Source organism: Drosophila innubila, chromosome X (assembly GCF_004354385.1).
Source record: "Drosophila innubila isolate TH190305 chromosome X, UK_Dinn_1.0, whole genome shotgun sequence".
Lineage (NCBI taxonomy): Eukaryota > Metazoa > Arthropoda > Insecta > Diptera > Drosophilidae > Drosophila > Drosophila innubila.
Window position 1 is genome coordinate 2,803,321 of NC_047626.1, and position 26,759 is coordinate 2,830,079.

Consider the following 26,759-nt stretch of genomic DNA (forward strand, 5'->3'; position numbering starts at 1 on the left):
CCAGAACAACGCTCGCACCCCCCCTCACAGCCCCCTTTTCACCTTCTCGCGCCACCCATGGCCGCAGGGCAGACGTGAAGAGAGGCGGAGGCGGAGGCGGGGGGCGTGGCTTGTCACAAACGAAATCCGATTTATTTGCCCGGCCCAAAATTGGATTACAATTGAGTTGTAATTATGCGACAACAAAACGTTGGGGCACTTTTCCATATCCGCCTAAAATTGGGATGAAGAACATACAAAAAGCATCCCCCTTACCCACACCCCTGCTTAGGTTGAGGTTGTTCCTGTTGCTTGTCTGGGAACATCTTTTGAAATTCGCATTTTGCATTAATTAAAACTGATTTAATTAAAGCCACGTCGTGTCGCTTTTAAGGTTTGAAAGGAACACAGGTTAGACAGACCATAAGCATCCCCTAGCTCATCCTACCCCCGATTCCCCTCCTCTTTGTTCTATTTAGAAACAAAGTGCTCTTGACTTGACTTAAAAAAAAAAAAAAAAAACAAATTCTTTACAACGGCCTCTCCAAAAAGGTAAAAGTTTAATTAAATATGCATCAAGTGTGTGCATTTTGATTAAGGACTAAGTCAAGTCCTGACAGGCTACCAAAAAAAGACATACGATATAAATAAATACTTCAGCTACAGTAAGTACTCATACGAAGGAATGTTGTCTGGACATAAATTAATAAAGATATATGTTGTTAAAGAAAAATGTATTGAAAGGAAGCGAGCGTAAAATTCCTGAAATAAGTTAGGATTATAATGATATCTTGGGTCTTAGTGAAAAGCACATGATAGTACTGTTGACTTTTCAGTAGCTGTAAATAATGATTATATTGTTTTTGGCTAAAAAATTATCTTCATTTTATTTTGTTACTCAAAAATAATGATTGGTAATTGAGTTGTACAATGTAACTTAATATTAATCACAAGGAATCAAACCAAAACAAATATACGTTACGGCTTCGGTTTCAGAACGTCCCGAAATTACTATTTTGGCAAAAAGTTCTATTTTAGTTTTTTTCTTGAGGTTTCAGTATCAGTACCGGTACGTATCGGTACAACAAATCAATTTTGAAACATTTTAAAATTTTAAGATGTCGTTTCATATGACATCGAAATAAACAGACCTAGGGCAAAAAATTTTTTTTGAACGAATTTAAAAATATTTGAATGCAGAATGTATTGAGAGGCAAAATCATGATCAAAATGACATTCCGCTTGAAAATCGGTGCAATTTTGATCAAGTTATGACAGTTTGAAGTTTGTCAGACTGCGGAGCAAGTCCCTTTACAAGTCAAAATTTTTGATCAATTTGACATGATTTTTTACAGAAATATGAAAAGTCTCAGAATCAAGTTTAAAGTGTTGTTTTATACTAATTATGATGTAAGGAGTTGATTAAAAGTGAAAATTCGAGATTTAAAACTGTGAATTTTCGAAATTTCAAAGGGGGGACCCTTAGCATCGAAATCGATATCTAGTAGAATCAAGAGAAAAATATTTTTTTTTTAAGAATTTAATAAAATTTAAATGCAGAATGAATTAAAATGACAAATCATGATCAAAATGACATTCCGCTTGAAAATCGGTTCAGTTTTGATCAAGTTATGACAGTTTGCAGTTGGTTAGACTACGGATTTAGCCACTTTACAAGTCAACATTTTTTGTCCGATTTTTCATGCTTTAAAAAAATTGAAAGGTCTCAGAATCAAATTTAAAGTGTTGTTTTATACTAATTACGATATAAGGAGTTGATTAAAAGTGAAAACTTTAGATTTAAAATTTTGAATTTTCAAAATTCCAAAATTGCAAATAAATATATTCGTTACTTTTACGAGTTTTAAAATTTAAATGTAAGAATATATAGTTAGCTTTGTAATTACTGGCTGCCAAATTCCGATTCCGATAATATATTTTGACAGTTTTAAATATATTCTTTATGGGATTTTAATTTTTACCTTCTTCCAACAAAATTCCGGTACAGTCACAAACAAAACTAACAACACAAACTATCAAAAACTAAATGGAATTCGAACCGGAGCAAATAGAAGCTAACAAATAGGCCAAATAAATTGAAGTACTATAGTAAAAGATATAGAAATGAATCCTCCAAGGTCCCGGCAGATTCAGAATCAGATTCAGAACATGCGACATCGTCAGCATCGTCAGCATCGACTCCAGCCGGAGTTGCACTGGGGGCCGAATGAGGAGCAGCAACACGATTACGATCGATTCATACCACCGCTTGTGGCAGCTCGGCTGCAGAACGAGAATCCCGTGGATGTGGCACGTTTCGTACAGAATCTGCGGATCATCTTGCAACGTCAGCGCATTCACTTCGATATGGGCGAGGGAGACGGCATGCATGTGTGGAGTTGGCGTCTGCCACCGCGTCCCTTCGATCAGGATGGCGCTGGCGATGACCTTCGACCCCGTCGCCACTTGCCACAGCCGCCACAAAGATTGCAAGCAGCCGCTGTGCTCCGACAGAGACGGGAAAACAGAATCTAGGACCAGTTGAACAGTCGACCTATGTTATCAATTCCAACTAGTACAACTTGTACTTGCAACCATTTGTGGCAATCATCTGTCATCTGTCAACTGTTTCCTATACTTGCAGTAATAATATCGATTTGTGGAACGTATTATCCGGCATTTGTTTTGTGCATGTATTAAGATCTCTCTCTCTCGCTCTCTCTTTCATTTCTCGACATCATCATCATATTGTCTGTTTTATTATTATGATTACACCAGGCAATAGCCAACAAAAATTAACTGCAATCAAAGCCATATTTTTTTAAGTATTCGAAAAAAAAACTCTTTTTTCTATGGTATGGCTTTTTTTTTAATTAAAAAAATTTTGATATTTTTTGATAGTTTCTCAAGAATGTCAAAGTTGATTTAAAAAAGCTTCTTGAAAACTAATAAATATATATGTTTTCATCAAGTACACTAGGCTGCATCAATTTTCTGCACAAAAATTGGTAACCCAAATTTTTATTCAACGGTCAATTCTAAAAGATATTTTTACCCAGAAACCATAGTTCTAAAATCAGTTTCCGCATTTTGAGTTGAAAATTTTTGTTTTTTTTTTGTCTTTGCATGGGCAAAAATTATGTTTTAAGGACATTCCTTAAAATTTAAAATTTTTTTTGTCTTAAGTAGAGTTTTGTTCCCAATTTTGTCTGGATCGGTATAGAAACTCTAAAGATATGCTAATATTAACAAGCTAAAAAATTTCAGAAAAAATAAATTGTACCACTCAAAAAGCGCAAACTTGAAATTTTTTTAAACTATGGTTTCTTGGTGATAACATCTTAGAATTGACCGTACATTACGAAATAGGGCTAACATTTTTTAATTTTTTTTGGCTCCATTCAAATCGATGCACCCTATTGTACACAATTTTAAATTTAAGTCAATTTTTTTTAAGCTATAAATTTTCGAATTAAGAAAGTGTTGCTCTAGGCATTTTCGATTAATAGTGACAAATGTAGGCGCACCTCTAATAGCTCAAAAAAAAACTAATTTTTTAAAATTACAAAAAAAAATATGAACTTTATTTTAAAAAAATTTTTAAGTATTCTTTTGTCTTTTTAAAAAAAATTATAATTGGAAAAAATATATATTTTGTTGCCTAGTGTTATTATTATTATTATTCATCTTGCTCTGAAACACCTTTTCTATTTACTACTTTCTTCCCTTTGATTGTTTATTTCTGGCTAGCCAAATGGTCTATGAGATGATGATGATTATGTTGATGATGATGATGATGATGATGATGATGATGATGATACATAGACCATACACACACGCATCTCATAATTTCCTGTTCAATGAGCAATTATCATAATAAAGATACATCTCGGCTACTCTATTATACTCGTAATACGCATCACAGCCGGATATCTATCGTCACCACCAGCTCTAATAACCCAGACCCAGACCCAGACAGTCTCAGCTTCAGTCTAGGGTTCAGTCAGCCTTTCTCTGCTCTCTCCTCATCCTGACAATGATGACGCGCTGAGTGGTGTGACATCAGACAGTCAAAAAATAGCACACAAAAAAGAGGGGAAAAACAGTAACAGCTCAGTAAACAACCAACGTAAAGCTCCATTCAATTGCAACTCCGCACGGAGCGTATTGTAATTGTTTACGGATAGCTGGAAGCGGAGGGCGTGACTAAAGCACTGACTGTCCTCATATTTTTGGGGGTAGACCGTAATTGAGCAACAACAAAAGGCAGATTCGGCTGACTCCACTCACCGAATTGGCATTAACTTCTCTGGAGTCTGCTCTACTTAGTTCTTAAATCAAGTTTTGCAGAATCTTGCAACTTAAAGTCTTACTGCTAATTTTTAGACCCCGTACTTATAAAAAGTACAGGGGTTTATTGGGTTTGTTTCAACGAATATGTGCGTAACAGGCAGAAGGAAACGTGGCAGACCCTATAAAGTATATATACGTATATTCTTGATCAGCATCAATCGCCAAGTCGATATAGCAATGTCCGTCTGTCCGTCTGTCTGTCCGTCTGTCTCTCTGTCTGTCTGTCTGTCTGTCTGTCTGTCTGTCTGTCTGTCTGTCTGTCTGTCTGTCTGTCTCTGTCTGTCTGTCTGTCTGTCTGTCTGTCTGTCTGTCTGTCTGTCTGTCTGTCTGTCTGTCTGTCTGTCTGTCTGTCTGTCTGTCTGTCTGTCTGTCTGTCTGTCTGTCTGTCTGTCTGTCTGTCTGTCTGTCTGTCTGTCTGTCTGTCTGTCTGTCTGTCTGTCTGTCTGTCTGTCTGTCTGTCTGTCTGTCCGTCTGTCTGTCCGTCTGTCTGTCTGTCTGTCCGTCCGTCTGTATAAACACCTAGATCTCAGAGACTGTAAGAGCTAGAGACACCAAACTTGGTATGTAGGTTCCTCTATATTGCAAGCAGATCAAGTTTATTTCAAAATTCGGCCACGCCCCTTTTATCGCCCACAAATCGAAAAAAAAATTTCATATCCAAATTATAAGAACAATTTAAAAGCTAGTGACACCAAATTTGGTATGTAGTTTCCTCAATATTGCAGGCAGATCCAGTTTGTTTCTTTTCTTAATCGGACCACTATATTATATAGCGCTCATAGTAACAATCGGTCGAAAATCAAGTTTTAGTATGAAAAACTTTTTTGTTTAATGAGATATTGTAACCAAACTGATGAAATAAGCATATAACTTGGTTTTATATATCCTGTCCAAAGTTGGTTCAAATCGGACCACTATATCATATAGCTGTCATAGGACCGATCGGACGAAAATCAAGTCTTAGTATGAAAAACTTTTTTCCATTATTAGTTTTTGACATAGTAAGTACGGGGTCTCCGACAGTCGAGTATGCTCGACTGTAGCACCGGCCGACTAGTTTTATTCTTCAATTTAAGTTTGGGGAAAATAATTTACCTGCTTACTCAACTCAGATATCTATAAATTTCAGAAAAACTATTGACATTTGATATTTTAAAATATTGGAATTATATCTGCTCTTTGTGTACTTAAAATACCGTTTATTCTATAAACAACTCCATCAGTTTCGTTGAAAAGCCGGCAATACCTTTGAAAATGCTGATGTTAACTGTCTTCTGATAGATTTTATCAATAGTAAATTTCATTAGTCATCAATTAAGTCAGAGAAAATAGAATAAATCCTTGACACTCTGGGAGGTCGAGACGTTAGAGCTTTCCTATAGATCTTATATAGCTTCTCTGCTTTGCACATAATTGGAAATGGAAATAATAGTCCTTTGGCACAAAAGAAAAACTAATGTAATTATTATCGATTGCCTAGAGAGTTGCCATATGGAGTGCAGCTTTAAGGCTTCACCAAAAAGGCGAATGTTTCAAGTGGAAAGAGGATGAATATGGAGTGGAGCAGTAAGGGGTGTAAAAGGCGTGATGGATGTGGCAACAGGAGGAGTTAACATTGGGGAATCCAGAACTCTGTCTCACTCACTCTTTCTATCGCTCGGTGGGTCTCTCTTCCTCTCTCTCTCGGCAGTTGCCATTAGCAGAAAATGTCGAGCTGTCAAACAATTGAAAGCGCAACGATGGGTTTAATTTTTTGAGTGGGTTTGTTGAATTGTTTGTGGGTGTATGTGGCATGCAACATGCTTGTTCTGTTTTGTTCATCAAGAGCACATTTGATTGCTTTATGCATTTAATGAAGTGTTGCCAGCCTGATACAACCCTGCACAAAATAAGAGCTATAGCAACACTGAAACGCCGACAACCCTTCGCTTTCACTTTCGCTTTCACAACATATCAAACATTTCTGACAACCCAACAACTGTCTGCCTGTCTGCCTGTCTGCCTGTCTGCCTGTCTCTCTGACTGTCTAAAGGTTTGTCCGTCTGTCTGTCTGTCTGTCCGTCTGTCTGTCTGTCTGTCTGTCTGTCTGTCTGTCTGTCTGTCTGTCTGTCTGTCTGACTGAGTGACTGATTGATTGACTGCATGACTCGGAGCTCGTCTCGCTCGCATGTAATGCATAAAGAATGAAGCTTAAATAAAAGTTGGAAGATGAGAAATAGGATTAACTTGTCACACAATTGAATTTAATTTTCCATACACACACAAAGCATCTTAAAAACCCTCCCCTGCCCTTCTCTACCTACCCCTCTTGCCTTTCAGCCACTTCAATGCTCCTGTTTTGGGGCTGAATTCCTGTTTCTGTTGTTCCGACTGTTTCCGAGTTGTTGTTGGCATGGTCTATTACTTTCACATTGGGGAATTGGGCAGTTGTATTTCTCTCCCTTCCCCTCTACCCTCTCTCTTCCCTCTCTCGCCTCTGTCTCCCATTCTTTCTCTATTGCAAAATGCTTTTGTGGTAATCTTGTGCTACGGTTTTGTAATGAAATTACAGGCTCCTCAGATTTATCAACGCAATCAATACTCTCTCCCTTTCTCTCTCACTCTCTCTCTCTCTTCTTCTCTCTATTGGGCTTCTCCTTTTGGGCATTTCTATGTCCTGAGTTCCCCATTGTATTGTTGGCAAATTGAGGAGCCGGTTAACCTTTTTTGAACGTTCTTTTACTTCACCATCCAGTCTGATTGATCTGCCAGTTTGAAAGCTGACAAAATACCCTGCCAAATAATTTACACACACTGTGCCACATATTTTCCTCCCTTACCCCTTCCCCGTCTCCCATTTTTAAGTGCATTTTCATTCACAAATTTGTCAAATTTTTGCCCAAATTTGTCGGTCTTTTATTCAGGTAAACAGAGAGATTTTCTTGAGTTCGTTAACGGTAACTAAGGACTTCCTTTTAGTCAGAACTGGTCAATTAACCTTTGAAAATGAGCTTAAAACGATTTTCGATTTTCGGGATGAGAATCCAATCAAATAATTTATTAATTTGATATTTTAATATTAACACTTGGATTCAATTATTTTTAGCTATGATTTCATTGAAATTAGTGTTAAATTGTGTGCACTTTAATTACAAATTAAATATTAATACATTTATTTTAAGAATAAAACTGCAACGAATATAAATAAATAAAATAGTTTTTGTTTATTAAAGTTTCATAATTCATTGAAAGACTTAAATCAAATCAAATATAAATTGTTTAGTACTAATTAAACTGACTCTAAATAAAATATTAAGATTATTTTACATTAATATTTTTACTTTGTGGCCATTTTAAATGACCAAGAAATGGTATAAGATGTTTTTAACTTTTATTTTAATAAACCATAAATATAATTGAAATAAAATAAAATAAAAAAATATAATAAAACAAATAACATTTAAATTCTATTCCAAAAACTTTCCTGAGCTAAAAAAAAATTTATTTTAATATTTAAGCTAATATGATATATTTTTATTATTTTAAGAACTTCAGTTTTGTTCTCTCTTAGTTTGAATAAATTTTGTATTTATTTAGTTTTACTATTCCATTTTCTGGATTTTTTCCAATCCTTGCAACATATTTTGTATCAATTATAAAATTTTTGAATACCAGCTTAATCTATAAATATATACCTAAACTTGCATTTGTTTTCCAGTTAAAAATTATGTTTATAATAATGAAATGTTATTAAAAAATTTAATTATTGTAATTCAACTCGAATTTGTAATTTTACTCTCTGACGACTGTTTTTTAGCCCATCTTCAATAAACAAATAGACAAATAAAAAAGTTAGTTAATAAAAAAAAATCATATAAAACAAATAAATAACCTAATAAATAAATACATAAATTACTTAAATAAATGACTGTATTTATATAAAGAGTGAGTTTTTTGTTAGTGTATTTAATATGTACTGTAAGTTGATCAATCACTGAGTATGCTTATGAGACCGTTTATTAAACCATAATTGAACGATCGCTCTTTTCGATAAAAGATTTTTTAATTATGTCAAGTCATCCATCATTCATTAGCTGACTGCAATACTCTCTCTCTGTCACTCTGTCACTCTGTCACTCTCTCGCACTCTCTCTCACTCTCACTCTGCATCCAGCTGTTGCTATATGTACTCGCATTGTTGTTTTAAAGGACATTGGCAATGCGACTCACATGGCAACCTCCGTCCTCCTTTTGATCCTTTGATTAGCGACAACAAAGAAGGCCAGACGTTCATTAACTGTCACACAAATCGGACAAAGGAGAAGGGAAATGGGGGAGTGAGACAGTGAGAGAGTGAGAGAGAGGGTTGTGTGGCATATGGCTGGAGTCAGCAGTCATCAGTCGATAGGTGAATGAAAAGCTTAATTAAATACTCGTAGTTGGATATTTGTATAGCTACATTTGAAATGCTGAAAATGCTTTCTGGGTTCAACGTTTGCTGCGATTGCAGAAGCTCACATAAAAATGTCTAATCCATTTGCCCGATACTTATGCACGCCTGCACTCTGGGGATTAATAAACGTGGCCCAGCTTGGAATTGTATCAACCACCACCGCCAACAACAGCAACAACAACAACGTCACCACCACACGATGTCAGCCAAATCAATTTCAACTGTCAACTGTCAATCAACCAACAATTCAATCACGCAACGCTCTGGGATTCCATCATCGTCTTCAGCTTTATTCTCATCTCCATTTTCATCTCCAACTCCATTTTCATCTACATTTTCGTCCTCATTTTTGGTTTTGCGGTTCAGCTTTAAAGCATTATAAATTATGAAGGACGAGACACTAAAAACAAGCGAATTAGTAGAGCGTACTCGACAACAGCATACCCTGTGTTCAGACAAATTTAAGCCAAAGATTTAATGGCCTTATGATTAATCCCAAGAAATCTATATGATAAAGTGCACCGATTTGAACTAAATTTGGTCAGGGCGTAAAAGACACAAAATATTTCATAATCTGCGAGTTTGATTGAGATATCTTCAGAAACAACAACAATGTTCATACTAATCCTTGATTATCGATAAATCTTCCTATGACAGCAATACGATATAGTGAACCGATTTCAACCAAATTTGGTCAGAATGTATATAAATAACTATAATGCATATTCTGTCAGACTGATTGGGATATCTCAAAAAACAAAGTCATTTTGTATACTAAAGTCTGATTTTACACCAATCGTTCCAATGACAGCTATATGATATAATGGGCCTATTTTAACCAAATTTGGTCAGGACATATAAGACACAAGAAATTTCATAATCTGCAAGTTTGATTGAGATATTTCCAGAAACAACAACAATATTCATACTAATCCTTGATTATCGATCAATCCTTCCTATGACAGCTATACGATATAATGGACCGATTTCAACCAAATTTAGTCAGAGTGTATATAATGAACTATAATGCATATTCTGTCAGATTGATTGGGATATCTCAAAAAACAAAGGCATTTCGTATACTAAAGTCTGATTTTACACCAATCATTCCTATGACAGCTATATGATATAATGGGCCGATTTGAACCAAATTTGGTCAGAATGCTTAAGAGCAGCACAAAAGCATATTCTATCAGATTGGTTGATTTATCTCAAAAAGAAAGGAATTTGTATACCAAAACTTGATTTATCACCAATCCTTCCTATGACAGCTATATGCTATAGTGATCCGATCCAGATGTAAAAACAATCTTGATCTGCGTATGGTGTCCAAGAATCTACATACCAAGTTTGAAGTCTCTAGATTTTATAAACTCAGAGATCTAGTTGTTTATACATAAAGACGGTCGGAACTGGCTATATCGACACTTCTGTTGACGCTGATCAAGTTAATATATACCTTATAGTGTCGGAGCTGCCTCCTTCTGCCTGTTACATACATTCCAAAGAATACAATACACCCTTTTTACTCATCTTTTTAATAACGGGTATAAAAAGGGATATGACTTGTCCTGTTTCTGTTTCGGTTTCTGTTTTGGGTTATGTTTCGGGCTCTGTTTCGGTTTCTGGTTGTGGGCATTATTCATGTCGCAAACATTTGATCAAGAGATTTTTATGAATTACTCGGCACAATCGTTACAACTGTGTGTGAGAGAGACAGAGAGAGAGAGAGAACGAGAGGGTTCCCTTAAGGCATTCACAGTCATATTTTTGGCCTACACTGATTTTTATTTTTATTGGTATGTACGAGCTCGTATTACCATTTACAACTCTGCGACTTCTGCATTCCCCATCCAATCTCCAACATAATATGCATTATACACGGTACACAGCCTGAACAACTGGGTAACTGGTAACTCAAGGCTTTAAGGGGTTTTTGCCAAGCAGTGTTGGTTAACGATTCGGTGTTGGGGGTTGGGGTTTGGGGTTTTTGGGGTACAAGCTGCTGTTGCTGCTGCGGGTCACAGCTTAAATTCGCAGTCAAAACACATGTCACGTATTCTGCTCGTAATTATGGCAAACGTGAGAAATTTCGTGAAGATTTTCTTGCCACATTTTTATACCCTAAGCGTTAGAGTACTATAATTTTCCCAAAATATTTGAGAATTATTTTTTTTTTTACTTAAAATATGCTTGCTGAACTTGGGCTAGAATTTTATAAAATATTTTAACGTTTATTTATTCTCCATTTTAAATCGTATACTATACTTCCTATATACCATTGCAAATATTTTATATTGTACTGTTTCATTTTCTATATCATATATCCTATGAACTATATTTCACTTCATATCTTCAACATATTTAATATTTTTTAATACCTGATATTACAGCTACCATACACTTTCTGTTTTATATTTCATACTCCTCAAAGCAACTATTATTTTATTAATCTGCTATGAGAATTTCAGCTTACTAAGACTTATGGCTTGGGCTTTGCAATGATCAGTCAGTGAGTGAGTCAGGACAAAGAGTAAAAAATTTAAAGATTTTAGAAAAAATATTAGAATGCTTTTGGCCTGCCATTTTATATTTCACAACATTCCATAACGTAATTTATATACCAATTTATCCGATTTTACAGCATTATATATCGTATATATAGAGTGTTTAAAATTCCATGTTGTCAGCTTCCATTTATTGTATTTTCTTTTCTTGGCATTGTTTTTGTTGTCGTTTGCTTTCTGTGCTTCGCTTTTAGGTATAATTTTTGGCACTTTCATTTCGCTTAACAGTCAGCCCTTCCACACTTCAACCCCCCCTGATCCCCTAAGCCCCTGAGCCCTGTCCCCGCCCTTCAGTCCAGGCCAACGAGCTGCATGTTAACATGTGTATTCACTTTTCGACTTTTACATTTGGGATTGGTTTTCAGAATGAATGGCAAAGGTTGTGTTATACCTGCAAATTGTTATTTTGTCGCCCCCTAAATAATGCTTTGACCTCTGAGCCTTGACAAATGCACATTAATCATATCTGTAGTCAGACTTTCAAAGTTCTTTATCGCTCCAAAACAACAGCAGACAGCGTAAATAATGATTATGCTTTGAGTTTGTTAAAGTCAAACTTTGAGATAGAATTATATAAAGGAATAGCTACAAAAAATTAGACTTAATAAAGTAAAAGGTCCTGTAAGTCTACCTTAATTTAAAACTTTTGCTTAATTAATATCAGAGACTATCCAAATTAACAACTTTTGTAAGGCATTTGCCATTTCACTGGCAATGAAAAATGTAGTGCTAATGAAAATTATAATTTATTAGCAATAAAAAAAGTAGTGATAACGACAATCTGTTTTTATAATTTTTAGCATATTATACATATACTTCTTAATTTTAAACGTATTTTTAAAGCTCGTAAATTTTTAAAAATGGTTTTTCATTGTTTAAACATTATTAAAATATATTTTCAAGGTATTAAATTCCCGAACTTATTTATTCCAAAACACAATTATTATTAACTCCATATTTCATTAACATTCTTTACACATTTATCAATTACCAAAATTGTTAATTTAACTATCCGAACAATTTAATTATAATTAATTTCATTTTTATAATTCAATGCCAACAAATTTAAATTATTTTTTTTTTTAATGCTTATAATAAATTATTACTAGCACTGTTTTTTTTTTCATTCTCATTAGAAAAATTTTGTATTAGCAGTATTTTTTTCAATGCTAGCGAAGTGAAGTTTCATTAGCATTACTTTTTTAATGCTAGTAAAATAAAATTGTATTTTCAAAGGCAGTATTTAAGTCAATGCTAATGAAATTAATTTTCATTAGCACTACTATTTACAATGCTAATGCTTATAGGCATAATTTATAACTGATTTAATAAGACTTTTGTTAATTTTAATTTTTAATAGTATTGGATATTTAATGAAAAAACTTGAATTTTTTTGAAATGCAATAATTTAGTTATTATATTAATTTTGTATGATTTTCAATCAATTGCTTTGAACTTTTAGGCAATTATGTTGATGTTGCTGTTGTCCACAGCTGTTAACTGTTGCACATCCTTCACTAACTTGGCTATAAGCGCGTTCAATTGACGAACAAAGCCTCTGACCAGTTCAGTACGTGTAATTGGCGCAGTTGTTGTTGCTTCCAGTGTTGTTGTTATTGTTGTTCGAGCCGTAACCAACACTACTAAAAAGGCCAATAGCAAATACGTCAGCATTAAATATTACACGGAATTATTTCTACTTACTGGCGAGCAATAACAGCAAAAATGTGAATTTAGTTAGCATTGTGTTTATGGCTATAAATATATTTGTAACTGAAGCATTCTGGCAATTGCTCTGGCCATAAATAGTATTGGCCAAGGATTGCCTACGTGCTTAATGGAACAATGAGACTCACGTAGCACAGCGATTAGATGGTTCAGTGTTGTATAACGCCATTTGTGGCGGTGATTAGCTAATTTCAGCACAGCTTAGTTATGAAACCACAAAACTATTTATTGATTTGGACTAATGTGGAAATTAACTAGTTATTGTAACTATAATATAAAATAAAAATAATTCAATTTCTGTAGTTTCGAAATTAAAAATTTTTTAAGCCAATAAAAAAAAAAAAAATTGTTTTCAGTTTCGAAATTTTTCTACTCTGAAAATATTCACTTCATTTGAATTGATTGAATACAAAACATCATATATTTTTTGGATTTGCAAAATATATTTAATAATTTCAATAATTCTTAGGCATTTTAACAGATTTGTAGTTTTAAAATAATATTAAGATACGTTTGGACAAAAGATATTTTTTAGTTGACAATTTGGTAGACACTTTGATAGGACTTCTCATTCAGTATTTAGAGCGGAAGCGGAACAGGAAGACCGCCACTGCTTTTGGTTAGTCCACCCAGACCTTGACCCACTTGGGAACCGACCAAACCACCTGCTACCCCGCTTGTCAAGCCAGTTGCCAGTCCACCTGCGGTATTGGCCAAACCGCCACCCGATCCGACCACAGGCAAATTAGGCAATTGCGGACGTGCTGAGATGGCTCCAAAGTAGCAGACTGTAAATAAATAAATAATAAATAAATAAATAATAAATTTTTATTAAATTTTAGCTCTTAGGATCATTTTTTCACCGACACTTTTTTGATGAAAAACGCTGCGAATTAAAAAATTAGAACACGTCCTATTTTCATCGGTTTTTTGTATCGGTCAAATGCCAACGAGATTCAAAAATTGCTTAGAATGTGACCAGAGTGTGTGAAAACAAAAATATATGAAATTTGCAATTCACCGATGGTGAAAATTCCATTTAACATACCACACAGGACAAAGGCCATGAGGAAAATCTTCTTGAACATGTTGCGGGACTTTTGCTGTTTGTTTAACGTTGACTCGAAATATTCCAACTGTTTAATTCTATCGACAACTCGTCGACTTTTATACTAGAAAATTGTGCCTCACTTTGATCTATTTTATGGCACGTACTTTAGACAGCTCGAAATCGTGCTCTGAACTCAAAATACAGCTCTCTCTTTCTTTTATTCACAATCTTTCTCTCTCTCTCCCTCTCAACTCATGATTTTAAATATTTTTATACTTTGATAATGCTCTGCATGTTTAGTAATCTATTTTTTTATGAACATAATTTCATTTCATAATTAGCTACAATGTTGCAGCTCTTAATGTGACACCCTGTTCCCTTTCTCTACGCTTATTTAATTTATTTTTTGTGTTTTGTTCTGTTTTAATTACATATGTTCAAGTCACATTAATATTTGGTCACGTTTATTTTGAATAATAAAATTTTTAACATTCTGCATGACAAAAACGTCATGTAAATTTTTCACATGAATTTCCAATTACAGTTGAACGGATACCCTGTATATTCAGCAGAAATAACAATCAAAATAATAAATTAAAAATATTATTTTAGCATTTTAAGCAGATAATTTTTTTAATTTGTATAATATTTTAAACTTTATATATATATTAATTTTTTTTTTTTATATTTATGAATTTTTAACCTATTAAAAATTACAACCTTTTGATTAAACATTGACAAATATATAAGGAATAAATGTTATTTAAAATATATATTTATAATACCACAAAAATGATTTATTTTCTTGCTGCAGCTTATTACAGGGTATTAGTTACTCTAGCACATTCCAATGTCATTTCATTGTTTATTTTTTTTTACTATAATAACAATCAATTCTTTAATATACGACAGCAGTTTACAATAATTAAGAACGTGAGCTTAGCTTAAACTAAAAGTCAAGTCGTGGAAAAAAGCTGAATCAACTAAAATTTTACAGCTTCAAAAGCTTGTTGAAGAAAGTTACGTATAGAGATTATTTAAATCAAGATTTATAAAAATAGTTAATAAAAATGTTTTACTTAAAAAGAAAGTGAGATATATATATATATTTATAGCTGATTTTAAATGTTTTAATACAGTTGGCAGATAAAAAATGTAGTCTTTAAAAAAGTAGTTAAGAAAATTATTATAATTGTTTTTCTTACAAATAAAAAAATTGTTATAAATTATGTACTTGTGAAACTTTTTTGCTGTATTCTTATAATTCTCAATCGCTGCGATTAGTGCATTTTAACAGTTGCAATTGTGATTGTGATTGTGATTGAGGCAAGTGTTTACGTGCCTGTTGGCCAAGATGTTGACCCACTTGAAAGACTGGCTCGCAAACTGGCAGCTTTTGGTCGACTTGGCTTCCGTTGGTCAACAGATTGTTGATGGGTGTGAGCTCAACACGTGGTTGCTGTTGTGTGCTTCCGGTATCGAAGATGTTGCCGGCAAAAGACGTCAGCAACAGCAGCAGCAACAACAGCAATTGCAGCGTGTGTGTGTATGTGTGTGCGTGTGTGTGTGCTGATTGTTATCTGGTTAGACATGATAAGTAAATAGTCGAGCTCACGTACAACATGCCACACGTTTCCGTGCAACGTCAATATAAAAATCCATCAGATGAGTACAATTCAAATCAGTTCAATTAGCCAAATTTATAGAGCAACATCGACAACAGTTAACTTGCAGTTGCTAATTAAGGAATCAGCATGAGTGGAATGACAGCAGCAACTGTTGGCATGATGATGATGTTGCCAGCACGTCGGCAATTAATTGCTCTCGTTGTGGTGACAACATTAGGTAATTAGTGTGACATGTGGTCTAATCTAATTTCTAATTGATTTGCAGTCTCTCTAACTAACTTCATTCGACATTTACAGCCTGTTGTTGCCGTTTAACTGTCGCACAGAACTCCACGTTTGTGGCAACAATTGTCAGCAGCAACAACACATTGCAGTCGCCGACTGAGACGCGACTCAACGAAACAATAACAATCAATATAAGTGAGATTATTGCTGCTGCTGTCGATAATTCTGATAATTCAACAGCGACAACAACAACATCCACTACAAGCAGTTCCACAACAGCAGCAACAGAGAGTTCAACAACAACAACAGCAGCAACAAGCTCAACAGAAGCAACAGCAACATCCACAACAACAGCAACAAGTTCCACAGAGGCAACAGCAACATCCACAACAACTGCAACAACACCAGCAACAGCAACAAGTTCCACAGAGGCAGCATCAACATCCACAACAACAGCAACAAGTTCCACAGAGGCAACATCAACATCCACAACAACAGCAACAAGTTCCACAGAGGCAACATCAACATCTACAACAACAGCAACAAGTTCCACAGAGGCAACAACAACATCTACAACATCCACAACAACAGCAACAAGTTCCACAGAGGCAACATCAACAACTGTTGCTACAAACTCAACGACAGAGCCAGCAGCAACATCCACAGCGGCAGCAACATCCACAACATCCACAGCAACACCAATTATAACAACAGAGATCAACAGCAGCAGCTCAACAACAACAACACCTGCAACATCAACAACAACAACAACTCTGGCACCATATCCAATGGCACCATATCCCACAGTTTTTGGCGAGCTGGCAACCCTGGACATTGCTAGGCAACTGGTCAAACACAAGGGTCGCAAAGGTCGTAAAGGTCGCAAAGGTCGCAAATTAAGAAGACGCAGCACAACAACAACAGCACCCACAACAACTACAACCACAACAACAACAACATCTACAACAACAACACCATTGCCTGATGATAATAGCAATGATGATAATGACAATGACAATGATAATGACAGCGATGTAAGTGTCTCAGATGATTTAATGCTGCTGGAACCGTTTCCAGAGTTGCCACTCAAATTGGGCAACATCCACAATCAACGCATTCCACAATAGAGTTGCCAACGATGCTCAGTGAGAAAGAGAAAAAAACAATTATGAACAATTGTTAACAACTACATAAACAATATATACATATCTATAAATATAATTATTACTTATAACTTTTGTACTTTTTATAATAAATTTAAAAATAATATGGTGTGATTTATTTATTTTTTGTTTTTTGCTTAAACTGAAAACGCAGCAGTCTGAGTTTATTTTGGTTGAATCAGCGAAAATAAAAGTCGAGCAACAACATTAATCTTAAATAAATTTATACAAGCCGTTAACAAGAAAAAAAACTTTAAAAAAAACTGTGATATCAGCAGAAACTGAATAAAACAAACTCGGGAAACTGTAGACAAAGTAAACTCTGAATTTGGTATGGCATTTCTCATAGCTAGCAAATCTACGAATTGAGATCAGTGTTAATATAAAGCTGCTATAAGCAAACTGTTTTTACTAGCAATGTAAATCGAGTTTATCAAATCAAAATATAATAATTAAAAAAATAAATAAATTAAGTTTTCGATCAATCGGCAAATAATACAAGTTAAAAATATAAAGTTATCCCAAAACATTTTTTTTTTTAAGTGTCAAGGTGTTAAAGGTGTCAAGATGGAAAAAAAAATTGAATTTTCGGATTTTGATGCAGAATCAAAGAAAAGGCAAAATACTGAACAAAATGATATTCCGCGTGGAAATCGGTGAAGTTTTAGCAAAGTTATGCCAATTTGAAGTTTTTGAGTAAGTGTCAAGGAGCAAGTCAAGGGAAACTCCGGATAAAATAGACAGTGATAGGGAGAAAAATCGAATTTTTGAAATAAAAAAATTTTGGTGCAGAATCAAAATAGAGGCCAAATTATGAACAAAATGATATTCCGCATGAAAATCGGTATGGTTTTAGCAAAGTTATGCCGATTTGAAGTTTTTGAGTAAGTGTCAAGGGGCAAGTCAAGGGAAAGTCCGGATAAAATAGACAGTGATAGGGAGAAAAATCGAATTTTTGAAAAAAACAATATTTAGATGCAGAATCAAAATAGAGGAAAAATAATAAACAAAATGATATTCCACATGGAAATCGGTTTAGTTATAGCAAAGTTATGCCAATTTGAACTTTCTGAGTAAGTGTCAAGGAGCAAGTCAAGGGAAAGTCCGGATAAAATAGACAGTGATAGGGAGAAAAATCGAATTTTTAAAATAAACAATCTTTTGATGCAGAATCAAAGTAGACGATAAATTATAAACAAAATGATATTCCGCTTGGAAATCGGTGAAGTTTTAGCAAAGTTATGCCAATTTGAACTTGTTGAGTAAGTGTCAAGGGGCAAGTCAAGGGAAAGATCGGATAAAATAAAATAGGGAAAAAAATCGAATTTTTTAAATAACCAATATTTTGATGCAGAATCAAAATATAGGCCAAATAATGAACAAAATGATATTCCGCGTGGAAATCGGTGAAGTTTTAGCAAAGTTATGACACTTTGAAGTTTTTAAAATAGTGTCAAGAAGACAAGCGTGGAAAATCGATCGAAAGCATGGAAAAAATGGACATTGATCGAAAAAACTATGTATTACCAATTTTGATGCAGAATCAATCAGATAATGAAAAAATTTATATTGCGCAAAGAAAGATTATGACAGTTTGACGCTTTTGGAGAAGAGTAAAGTCAAACTTTTTCTTCAGATATATTTTCTTTAGCATTAGAAATGAAAAAGCTTAAAATAACTTAATATCAATTAAAACACCTGTGTAGTCTCAGGTGCATGACTAAAAGGTGATATAATTAAAAGAAACAATTTGGATAAAAATAGAAAATTTATCAGAAAGACTGTTCTTATGTTGTTCTAGGGTAATGTGAAGTGAACCACTTGGAAATACCCTAGAAATGTTGTCATAAGAAGCATGTTTAGACATTGTAAAAAAAAAGTGTTTAACAGGCTTAAAAATCGATCCACTCTTAAAGATATTTCAGATGCAAACGATCAGAACTCGATGAAAATTTGTTGGATTTTGATGCGAAAAGTCCGATTTGGTTATATATGTAGTACACTTTCAATATGCACTGTTATGTTTAGAAAAAAAACAACACACACACACACACACACTGGCAAACAACAGTTGGTGTGCAATTAATTTAGCAAATTGTTTGCTCAGCACAAATAGAAATAAACACAAGCAAGGCAACAAGAAACATACACATACACACACACACACACACACATGTGCACATACATATACATATTTACAGGGTATTTATTTGCTTGAAGTTCGAGGCGGCGCACGTTTCACTCTCTCTGCCCCATTTGGTGGCAGTGTCCAGGCGCACTAAATAAATACAATTTAACTTCCACTTTCAACACATCCACACACACACACCCACACACCCCCTTCGTGCCCCTGACCTACAACTATCCCCCCTTGCAGTACAGCCTGCCTGATAATGGCCAGCAGCCAAGTCAATTAGCGTCGCTGTCAGCCGTTGACCAGGCCAAGTTCAAAGCGAATGCGAAACGCATTCAATTAAAGTAACCCCCCCCCCTCAACTGATCCTTGCCACTGCCCCTGCCGAAGTTACTACAAAAATACAAAGATTACCCTTGAAAAGCCGAAGTTTGATGCCCTTGCAGAGCTTTGTTCCTATGACAGCTATATGATATAGTGCACCGATGTGAACCAAATTTGGTCAGAATGTGTTAGACCTATTTAAATGCATAATCGGTGAGTTTGTTTAAGATATCTAAAAAACAAAATAGGTTTTCATACTAAAACTTGATTTTTAACCAATCGTTGCTATGACAGCTATATGATATAGTAGTGTGATTCTAATCAAATTTCTCCAGAATGAAATAGGCAATACAAAACGCAATATCAATAGAATTGGTTGATATATCTCAAGAAATAAAAGTTTTTCATGCTAAAATTTGATATTTGATTGATCGGTTCTAGGCAGCTATATGATATAGTAGTCCGACTTGAACCAAATTTTATCAAGATGTTTAACACAGCACCATCTTAATATTCCTTTAGATTGATTAAGATATCTGAAGGTACAACAAAGTATTTTTGCACTTAATCTTGAAATTTGACGGACTGTTCCTATGACAGCTATATGATATAGTAGTGTGATTCTAATCAAATTTCTCCAGAATGAAAAAGGCATCAATGAGATTGGTTGAAATATCTCAAGAAATAAAAGTTTTTCATGCTAAAATTTGATTTTTGATTGATCGCTTCTAGGCAGCTATAGATATAGTAGTCCGACTTGAACCAAATCTCATCAAGATGTTTAACTATTCCGTTAGATTAATTAAGATATCTCAAGGTACAACAAAGTATTTTTGCACATAATCTTGAAATTTGACGGATTGTTCCTATATGATATAGTAGTTAGATTTTAGAAAATTTTAGGCAGTGTGCATAAAATAACCTCAGTGGCAATCTTTCTGAGTTTGGTTGAAATATCTCAAAAAAAAAATCATTAAATTAATTTTCGAACGCTGATTCCTATGACAGCTATATGAGATAGTACTCCAATTTTAACTAAATTTTATCAAGCTGTTGAAGACAGTGCCAAAAGCATATTTTGTGACTTTGGTTGAGATATCTTAAAAATTAAAATGTTTTTCAAACTAAAGATTGATTTTTGAACGATTATTCCTATAGCAGCTTTAAGATAGAGTTAACCGATTTAAAACAAATTTGGTCTGAATATAGAAATCAATACTAAATGCATGTTTTGTGAGTTTTGTTGAAATTACGCAAGAACACAGAAGGTTTTCATACTAAATATTGATTTTCGAACGCTTGGTCCTATATGATATAGTAAATAGATCAAGTCAGTTCCGACATATGTACTGTCTGCATTAAGAAGAGGAGAGTGCAACAAGTTTCAGGATGATAAGTTGAAAAGTAAGATCAGTATATCGAATGGAACAAGAATATATACTTAAAAGTATATAAATATGAGATGACAAAGTTGTTCAACCTTTTGTTAGGGTATAAAAATCAGCTGAAACTTCGCTTTAACCAGTTGTGCAGAAATTATTGTCAGTGCGAAAGAAAGCCAGAAATTCTCATCGACTAATCAAAGTGACAGCTGACCAAGGGTTGCTCCACAGTGCATTGAACTGTGCCCCGGGTGGGTGAAGAAAGAGGGGGGAAAGTACGGGGGGTCAGCTATCACTCAGAGTGTTGAGCACATGCCAAAAAAAAAAGAAAGAGAGAGAGATTGCAAGCTGTCAGTGGAATATAATTATGGGAATTCAAATAATGCACACGTGCTTATCAGCTGTGGTGCAGAGTGTTGTGTCTTTTGGGGGAACTGGAAGAAGCAGAAGATGCTTAAAAGACGCTAACGGGACTGCAGCAGAGACAAAGCAAGCGAAGCAACACAACAAGCAACAGCGAAGAACAAGAATGAGGCAACAACTGGCAATTCTTCTACTCGCCTCTCTGGGTAAGTGCAGTGCAGTGGTTGCCCAGATTCTTCAACTAAATCTTCTATATATTTAGCACTACAACTCTGTCATGGCTGGATGCTAAAGCTGCCCAAGCTGGAGGATCTGGTGGAGAAACTAGAAGAGAAGAAGGAGAAGGATCTCAAGAAACTGGACTTTCTCAATTTGTTTGCCGACAAAAGTGAGAAGAAAGAGAACGAGTGGGAGAAATTGAAACAGTGGTTGGAGGACAAGAAGCTCAAGGAACTCGACTTCTTTGAGAACAAAAAAGAGAAGCTGGAAGAGAAGCTGGAGGAAAAGCAGAAGAAGAAGTCGAGCAAGAAGAACAAGTACAAGACAAGCACCACAGTAGACTGTTATGAGGTAGAAAGCACCACGGAGACAAGCTACGATGAGAAAAAGTACTACTCGCAGGAGCAGGAGGAAGAAGAAGAAGAAGAGGTGGTGGTGAGCAAGCCACAACCCTGCAACTGCAACAACAAGCACAACAGCTACAACAACAACAACAACAACAACTATCAGAGCAGAGTTGCCACCGCCTACGATGTGCGTGAGGATTACGAGGATGGCGTTCGTTACTTTACATAACCTCACATGTTGCATAATTACGTTTTTTAATAAATATTATGAAAATACTTACGCATAGCTGAACAAACCGCCTTCTTGCTATCTCTACCCTATCTACCATCCCCATACCCATCCTCACACCCCACCCTATTCAAGTGGTTGCCATATTATGTAATATTTGTCTTGACGCCTGCATATCATTTGCATATAAATTGAATTCCCAGTTTTCGTTTCGTTTCATTTCATTTCGTTGCGTTTCGTTTCGTTTCCTTTACCCACATATTCCCCCCCTTTTCCACCCAACCCCCTTCACCATCCCTTCTCATTTACTTTACACACACTCTTGTAGAGAGCCAATATTTTATACATTTTATGTCAGCATCGCGCTTGTAGATCCATCATACCTACGAATCCACATTGGGAACCACCCGAAAACCACCCAATCACTATGGGAATAAGGTCTATACTTTGGTATAAAGTCAATCTTGTGGTTTTTCAGAACCTTGAAAATTGTATGATAATTTAAATTGGAATACCCAAATGGAAGTTTTTATTTTAAGATATTTAGGGCCTGTTTTTTGGTTTGAAAGTCATATTTTTTCTATGTTTTCATTGGGATTGAATAACAAAAAATACGAACAATAAATCCTTTCTAACTAAATAAGAATGAGAAATTTGGGTGTTAAGCTTTGTCTTATTAATTTATTTTACAAAAAAAAAGATTTTTCCCCAAAATAGAAGAAGGAGAGGAGCTAGGATAACGGTCCTATAGGGAGGTAGAGTAAAATATAAAAGACAAAAAATACCTTAAATTCAACTTTAGTCTTACCAAAGAAAAGGAAATATTTTAGCTGTCTGACTTTATATTAAAAGTTTGTTTTTTAAGTTGAATTTTTTTGCCAAAGGGGGTAAGTGAGGGAGTAAGGGTCAAGGTTCATGCCATAATTTAGATTGAATGTATATATATTGCTCTTTTTTTTACCTTAGGACTATATCGAATTTCAAACCTCAAGGCTTTAATTTATAATTTAGTGCCAAAAAATCGTGCTTTTATCCCATAGTACCAGGTGGGGTCGCAACCACAGCTTGGGTTCAGAATCATTCGCATCGGTTCTGTCAGCGCGACGCTTCATCAAAGTTGTCAGCGTCACAGAATGACACATTGTGCCCATTATTTGCATAAAGTAAGAGACACACCGACACAGAGATGCACCGTTTTTTTCCCCGCACCACCCTACCCACCTTACCCACCACTCTACACGACAGTGGGCCGCAAAGTGGCTTATCCTGTCGTTAGGACGGAAAACCAAAAAATAGAGTAAAAATATAAAGTAGTTGAAAAGCAGGAAAAAAGTCAAGAACTCATATGATAAAAGCTGCAAATTCGAACTGTCAATGAAGCGGATGTTGCAAGCTGCAACATGCAACCTCAAATCTCTTATAAGTATCTGATATTACTTTATTTTCTCAATAGATTAACATTTTAGCTTGAATTTTTGTGCCGATCAGATTGATTTATATACAAAATGCTTAATATGTAAGGTATGTAACTTAAAAGCATTATTTAATAATGATTGATTCAATGTTTTTACTTCACTCTCCATTTGTTCCATACTCTTTTCTCTATTTCGAAAATTTCGAACTGTCATAACTTTGTCAAATCTTAACCGATTTTCTTGCGGAGTATCAATTTTATCACTTTTCGGCCTATATATTGCTTCTGCATTAAATTTTGAAAGTTTTATTCTTTCGATCAATGCCGATTGTCCTTATGTTGCCCTTGACACATTTTCGAAAACTTCGAACTGCCATAACTTTCTCAAATCTTAACCGATTTCATTGCGAAATGTCAGTTTTTTTATTGTTTGGCCTCTATTTGAATTCTGCATCAAAATTGGAAAATTCAATTTTTTTGCATCACTGTCTATTTTCTTCATACTTTCGATCAATGTCGATTGTTCATATGTTGCCCTAGACACATTTTCGAAAACTTCGAACTGTCATAACTTTCTCAAATCTTAACCGATTTCATTGCGAAATGTCAATTTTTTTATTGTTTGGCCTCTATTTTAATTCTGCATCAAAATTGGAAAACTTAATTTTTTTCCCTTAGTGAGCCTGTTTTCCATACTTTCGATCAAAGTAGTTTTTCCACGCCTTGTCCCTTGACACTGTTTGGAAAACTTCAAAGTCTCATAACTTAGTCAAATCTTATCAGATTTCATTGCGGAATGTAAATTTTTTCATGAATTGTCATTTTTTTTCATTCTGCATTAAAATTTAAAACTAAAATTTTCTTACATTACTGTCCATTTTTTCCACATTATAAAAAATTTGTTATGTTCCTGTATGTTTAAATATTCATTTAATTTAAATTAATATTATTAATTTATTGATAGTAAATTTTTCTATGAAAATTGCCAACACAATTTTCTATTTTAATAGCTGCTTAATTTGATGGATAGTTTGGCCAAATATTGCAAAACAGCAAAATCAATAAGCAACATTATTGGATTTTATGGCTAGCAATTAAAGAGCAGTTGCACAATCTCCAGAGGGGATTTAGTTCATGACCAGGGGTGGAAAAGACGTTCCAGGGGGGAAGGGGAGGGGTTGGTTGCACAGTTCTATTAGCTTATTTCTCACATTGTTAGTAGATTAGCCCCGTGGCGCAACATCGATGGCCCCAAGCGACTGTTTGCAGTCCCCAGCATAATCAGAATTCTTTTCTTCCATTCACCAAACTATGATTATTTTCCAATTGTGCTATCAACTGCAAGGGGGGCTGAGGAGAGGGAAAGTAACTTGATGTGCTCGGTGTCATTTCAGTCAACTGCTACATGAAACTTTGGGAAAACTTTAAGACCCCAGACAGCGTACAGGCAAAAGTAGCCGAAGACAGGCAAATGGACAACAGTTACAGCCTATGAGTCGAAATATAAATAACAAGACTTTGCAACAACTGATCGACTACATGATGCCCTACTTTTAAAATATTTATATCAAAAAAGTTGAGATCAAATATCTCTAAATTTAAAACTAAAAGCTGTTACTTGTTAGAAAAAACAAATAAAACTTACAGGGTATTTTTGAGAAAAAAAATAAAATAATTTCTAACAAGTTTTTACACACTTATGCAATTTTTTATACAGCTATCTTTCTCATAAAAATAAATTTTACAGGGTATTTATATTTTAGTTAAAGCTCAAAAATTGTGTTAAATTCCGTTTATTTCTTCTGCCCGATTTTCGGATTACTTTGAACCATTTTATATTATTTTTATAGGGTATACTGCTGAAAGAAATACAAGCTGCTTTTTAATAATGGTTTTGTTTTTATTTAATATAATTATTTTAGTTTAAACTGTGTAGAGAATAGATAGCTGAGATTAAAAGATAGTTTTTTTAATTTCATATAATTTTTACAGGGTATACTGCAAAAATAAATGTAAATTAAGAATTAATTATTCCATTTTTAAATTTTTTAATAGATTCGTAGCTAAGCTTGTTTTCTAAAAACTATTTCTAGCCTGATATGCCCATCTTATTTACAGGGTATACCATTAACAATCCACAAACTGCTAAATTTCTAAAGAAATAACCAAATTTTGTTATAACTTCTACAACATTCTGTGTTTTTCTCAAGATATAGCTAATCTGGCATACCCTTAAGCTAGCTTGGCATGTTACAGGGTATTGGCTGGTTTAGAAGAGCGGAAAGGGCAACTACCACATGAGTTGGACAAACTTTCTGTGCATCTTTTTTTGATAGCCCAATTTCTTTCATTGCTCGTTCGCAGTTTTCTGCTTCTTCTTTTTCCCATCGCATCTATTTTCTTTCTTTTTCAGTGGGCGGGGGTCAATCTTGTTAATTTCGATTGGTAGCCGGGAAGGGGAAGGGGGGGTTAACTGAATGTCTAGAGTTGTCTGCCTAATTTCAGTGGGGTCTCCAGGCAACCCTCCCCACCAAACTCCAACTCTATCTATGCTATCAATTCCATCTATCTATATATTTATCCAACTGTCTGTCTGTCTGTCCGTCTGTCTGTCTGTCGGCATTTTTTGGGGTTATACACGCATGTGGCGACTGGGGAACAAACTTATTGAACGGGGTGGGGGGGATGGATTGCAGTCCCGTAATCGCAATTAAGATAATCAAAAAAGTTTTGACTGTGTACTGTCAGTGCGGTGTTTTTACTTTCGTCTGAAACTTGCGTTTTCTTTCCCTTTTCCTTTTCGCTGCTTTCTTTTTACTTTCTTTTTGCTCGTCAAACTTCTTGCTCCAGTTTTCACCCCAACCACTATTTTTTGGGGGCTAAGGTGGATGCGCCGCAGCGTATGCTACAAGTTTTTGCAACGCTCAGAAAATTGTCGTCCTGACTAAAGTCGTTGTTCAATTGCCAGAGAGACGAGAGCTGCTGTGATAAGGTTGTGGCTTGGTTTAAGGTTAACAACAAAAAAAGCAGCAAGAAAAAACAGACTAAGAATGCACTTTATATATTTGGTTACTTAAAGATACCCTGTAATGCATTTGAAGTCACAGTCGAACCCATTTAAAGGCAAAATTAGCAAAATCTTTCTACTTTTCTTCACTGGAAATTAGGTTGCTCAGGTATTATTTCAATAACTTTCTTAAGAGTCAACTTATTTTGGTGAA

General features: G+C 34.8%; 3 protein-coding genes across 3 annotated transcripts; all 3 read left to right on the forward strand.

Moving 5' to 3' along the window:
- Positions 1–1,929: 1,929 nt before the first annotated feature.
- On the forward strand, positions 1,930–2,722 carry LOC117790102. Its single transcript, XM_034629389.1, has one exon. It carries the CDS (start codon positions 2,104–2,106, stop codon positions 2,512–2,514), a length of 411 nt encoding a protein of 136 aa, XP_034485280.1. The 5' UTR covers positions 1,930–2,103; the 3' UTR covers positions 2,515–2,722.
- A 13,181-nt stretch (positions 2,723–15,903) lies between these two features.
- LOC117784697 (cell wall protein DAN4) lies at positions 15,904–17,141 on the forward strand. Its single transcript, XM_034622507.1, has 4 exons — positions 15,904–15,955; positions 16,036–16,178; positions 16,254–16,496; positions 16,569–17,141. Exons 1-4 carry the CDS (start codon positions 15,904–15,906, stop codon positions 17,088–17,090), a joined length of 960 nt encoding a protein of 319 aa, XP_034478398.1. The 3' UTR covers positions 17,091–17,141.
- A 4,288-nt stretch (positions 17,142–21,429) lies between these two features.
- LOC117789173 (RING finger protein 113 homolog) lies at positions 21,430–22,184 on the forward strand. The gene is made up of 2 exons (XM_034628250.1): positions 21,430–21,535; positions 21,592–22,184. The coding sequence occupies exons 1-2, from the start codon at positions 21,496–21,498 to the stop codon at positions 22,122–22,124; spliced, it is 573 nt and encodes a 190-aa protein (XP_034484141.1). The 5' UTR covers positions 21,430–21,495; the 3' UTR covers positions 22,125–22,184.
- Positions 22,185–26,759: the final 4,575 nt, after the last annotated feature.

Coding starts and splice junctions, on each gene's coding strand:
- LOC117790102 (XM_034629389.1), top strand. CDS start 2,104: ATGAATCCTCCAAGGTCCCGGCAGATTCAGAATCAGATTCAGAACATG.
- LOC117784697 (XM_034622507.1), top strand. CDS start 15,904: ATGTTGCCAGCACGTCGGCAATTAATTGCTCTCGTTGTGGTGACAACA. Junction 15,956..16,035: donor CGTTGTGGTGACAACATTAG/GTAATTAGTGTG, acceptor CGACATTTACAG/CCTGTTGTTGCCGTTTAACT. Junction 16,497..16,568: donor AGGCAACATCAACATCTACA/ACAACAGCAACA, acceptor ACAAGTTCCACA/GAGGCAACATCAACAACTGT.
- LOC117789173 (XM_034628250.1), top strand. CDS start 21,496: ATGAGGCAACAACTGGCAATTCTTCTACTCGCCTCTCTGG. Junction 21,536..21,591: donor TCTTCTACTCGCCTCTCTGG/GTAAGTGCAGTG, acceptor CTATATATTTAG/CACTACAACTCTGTCATGGC.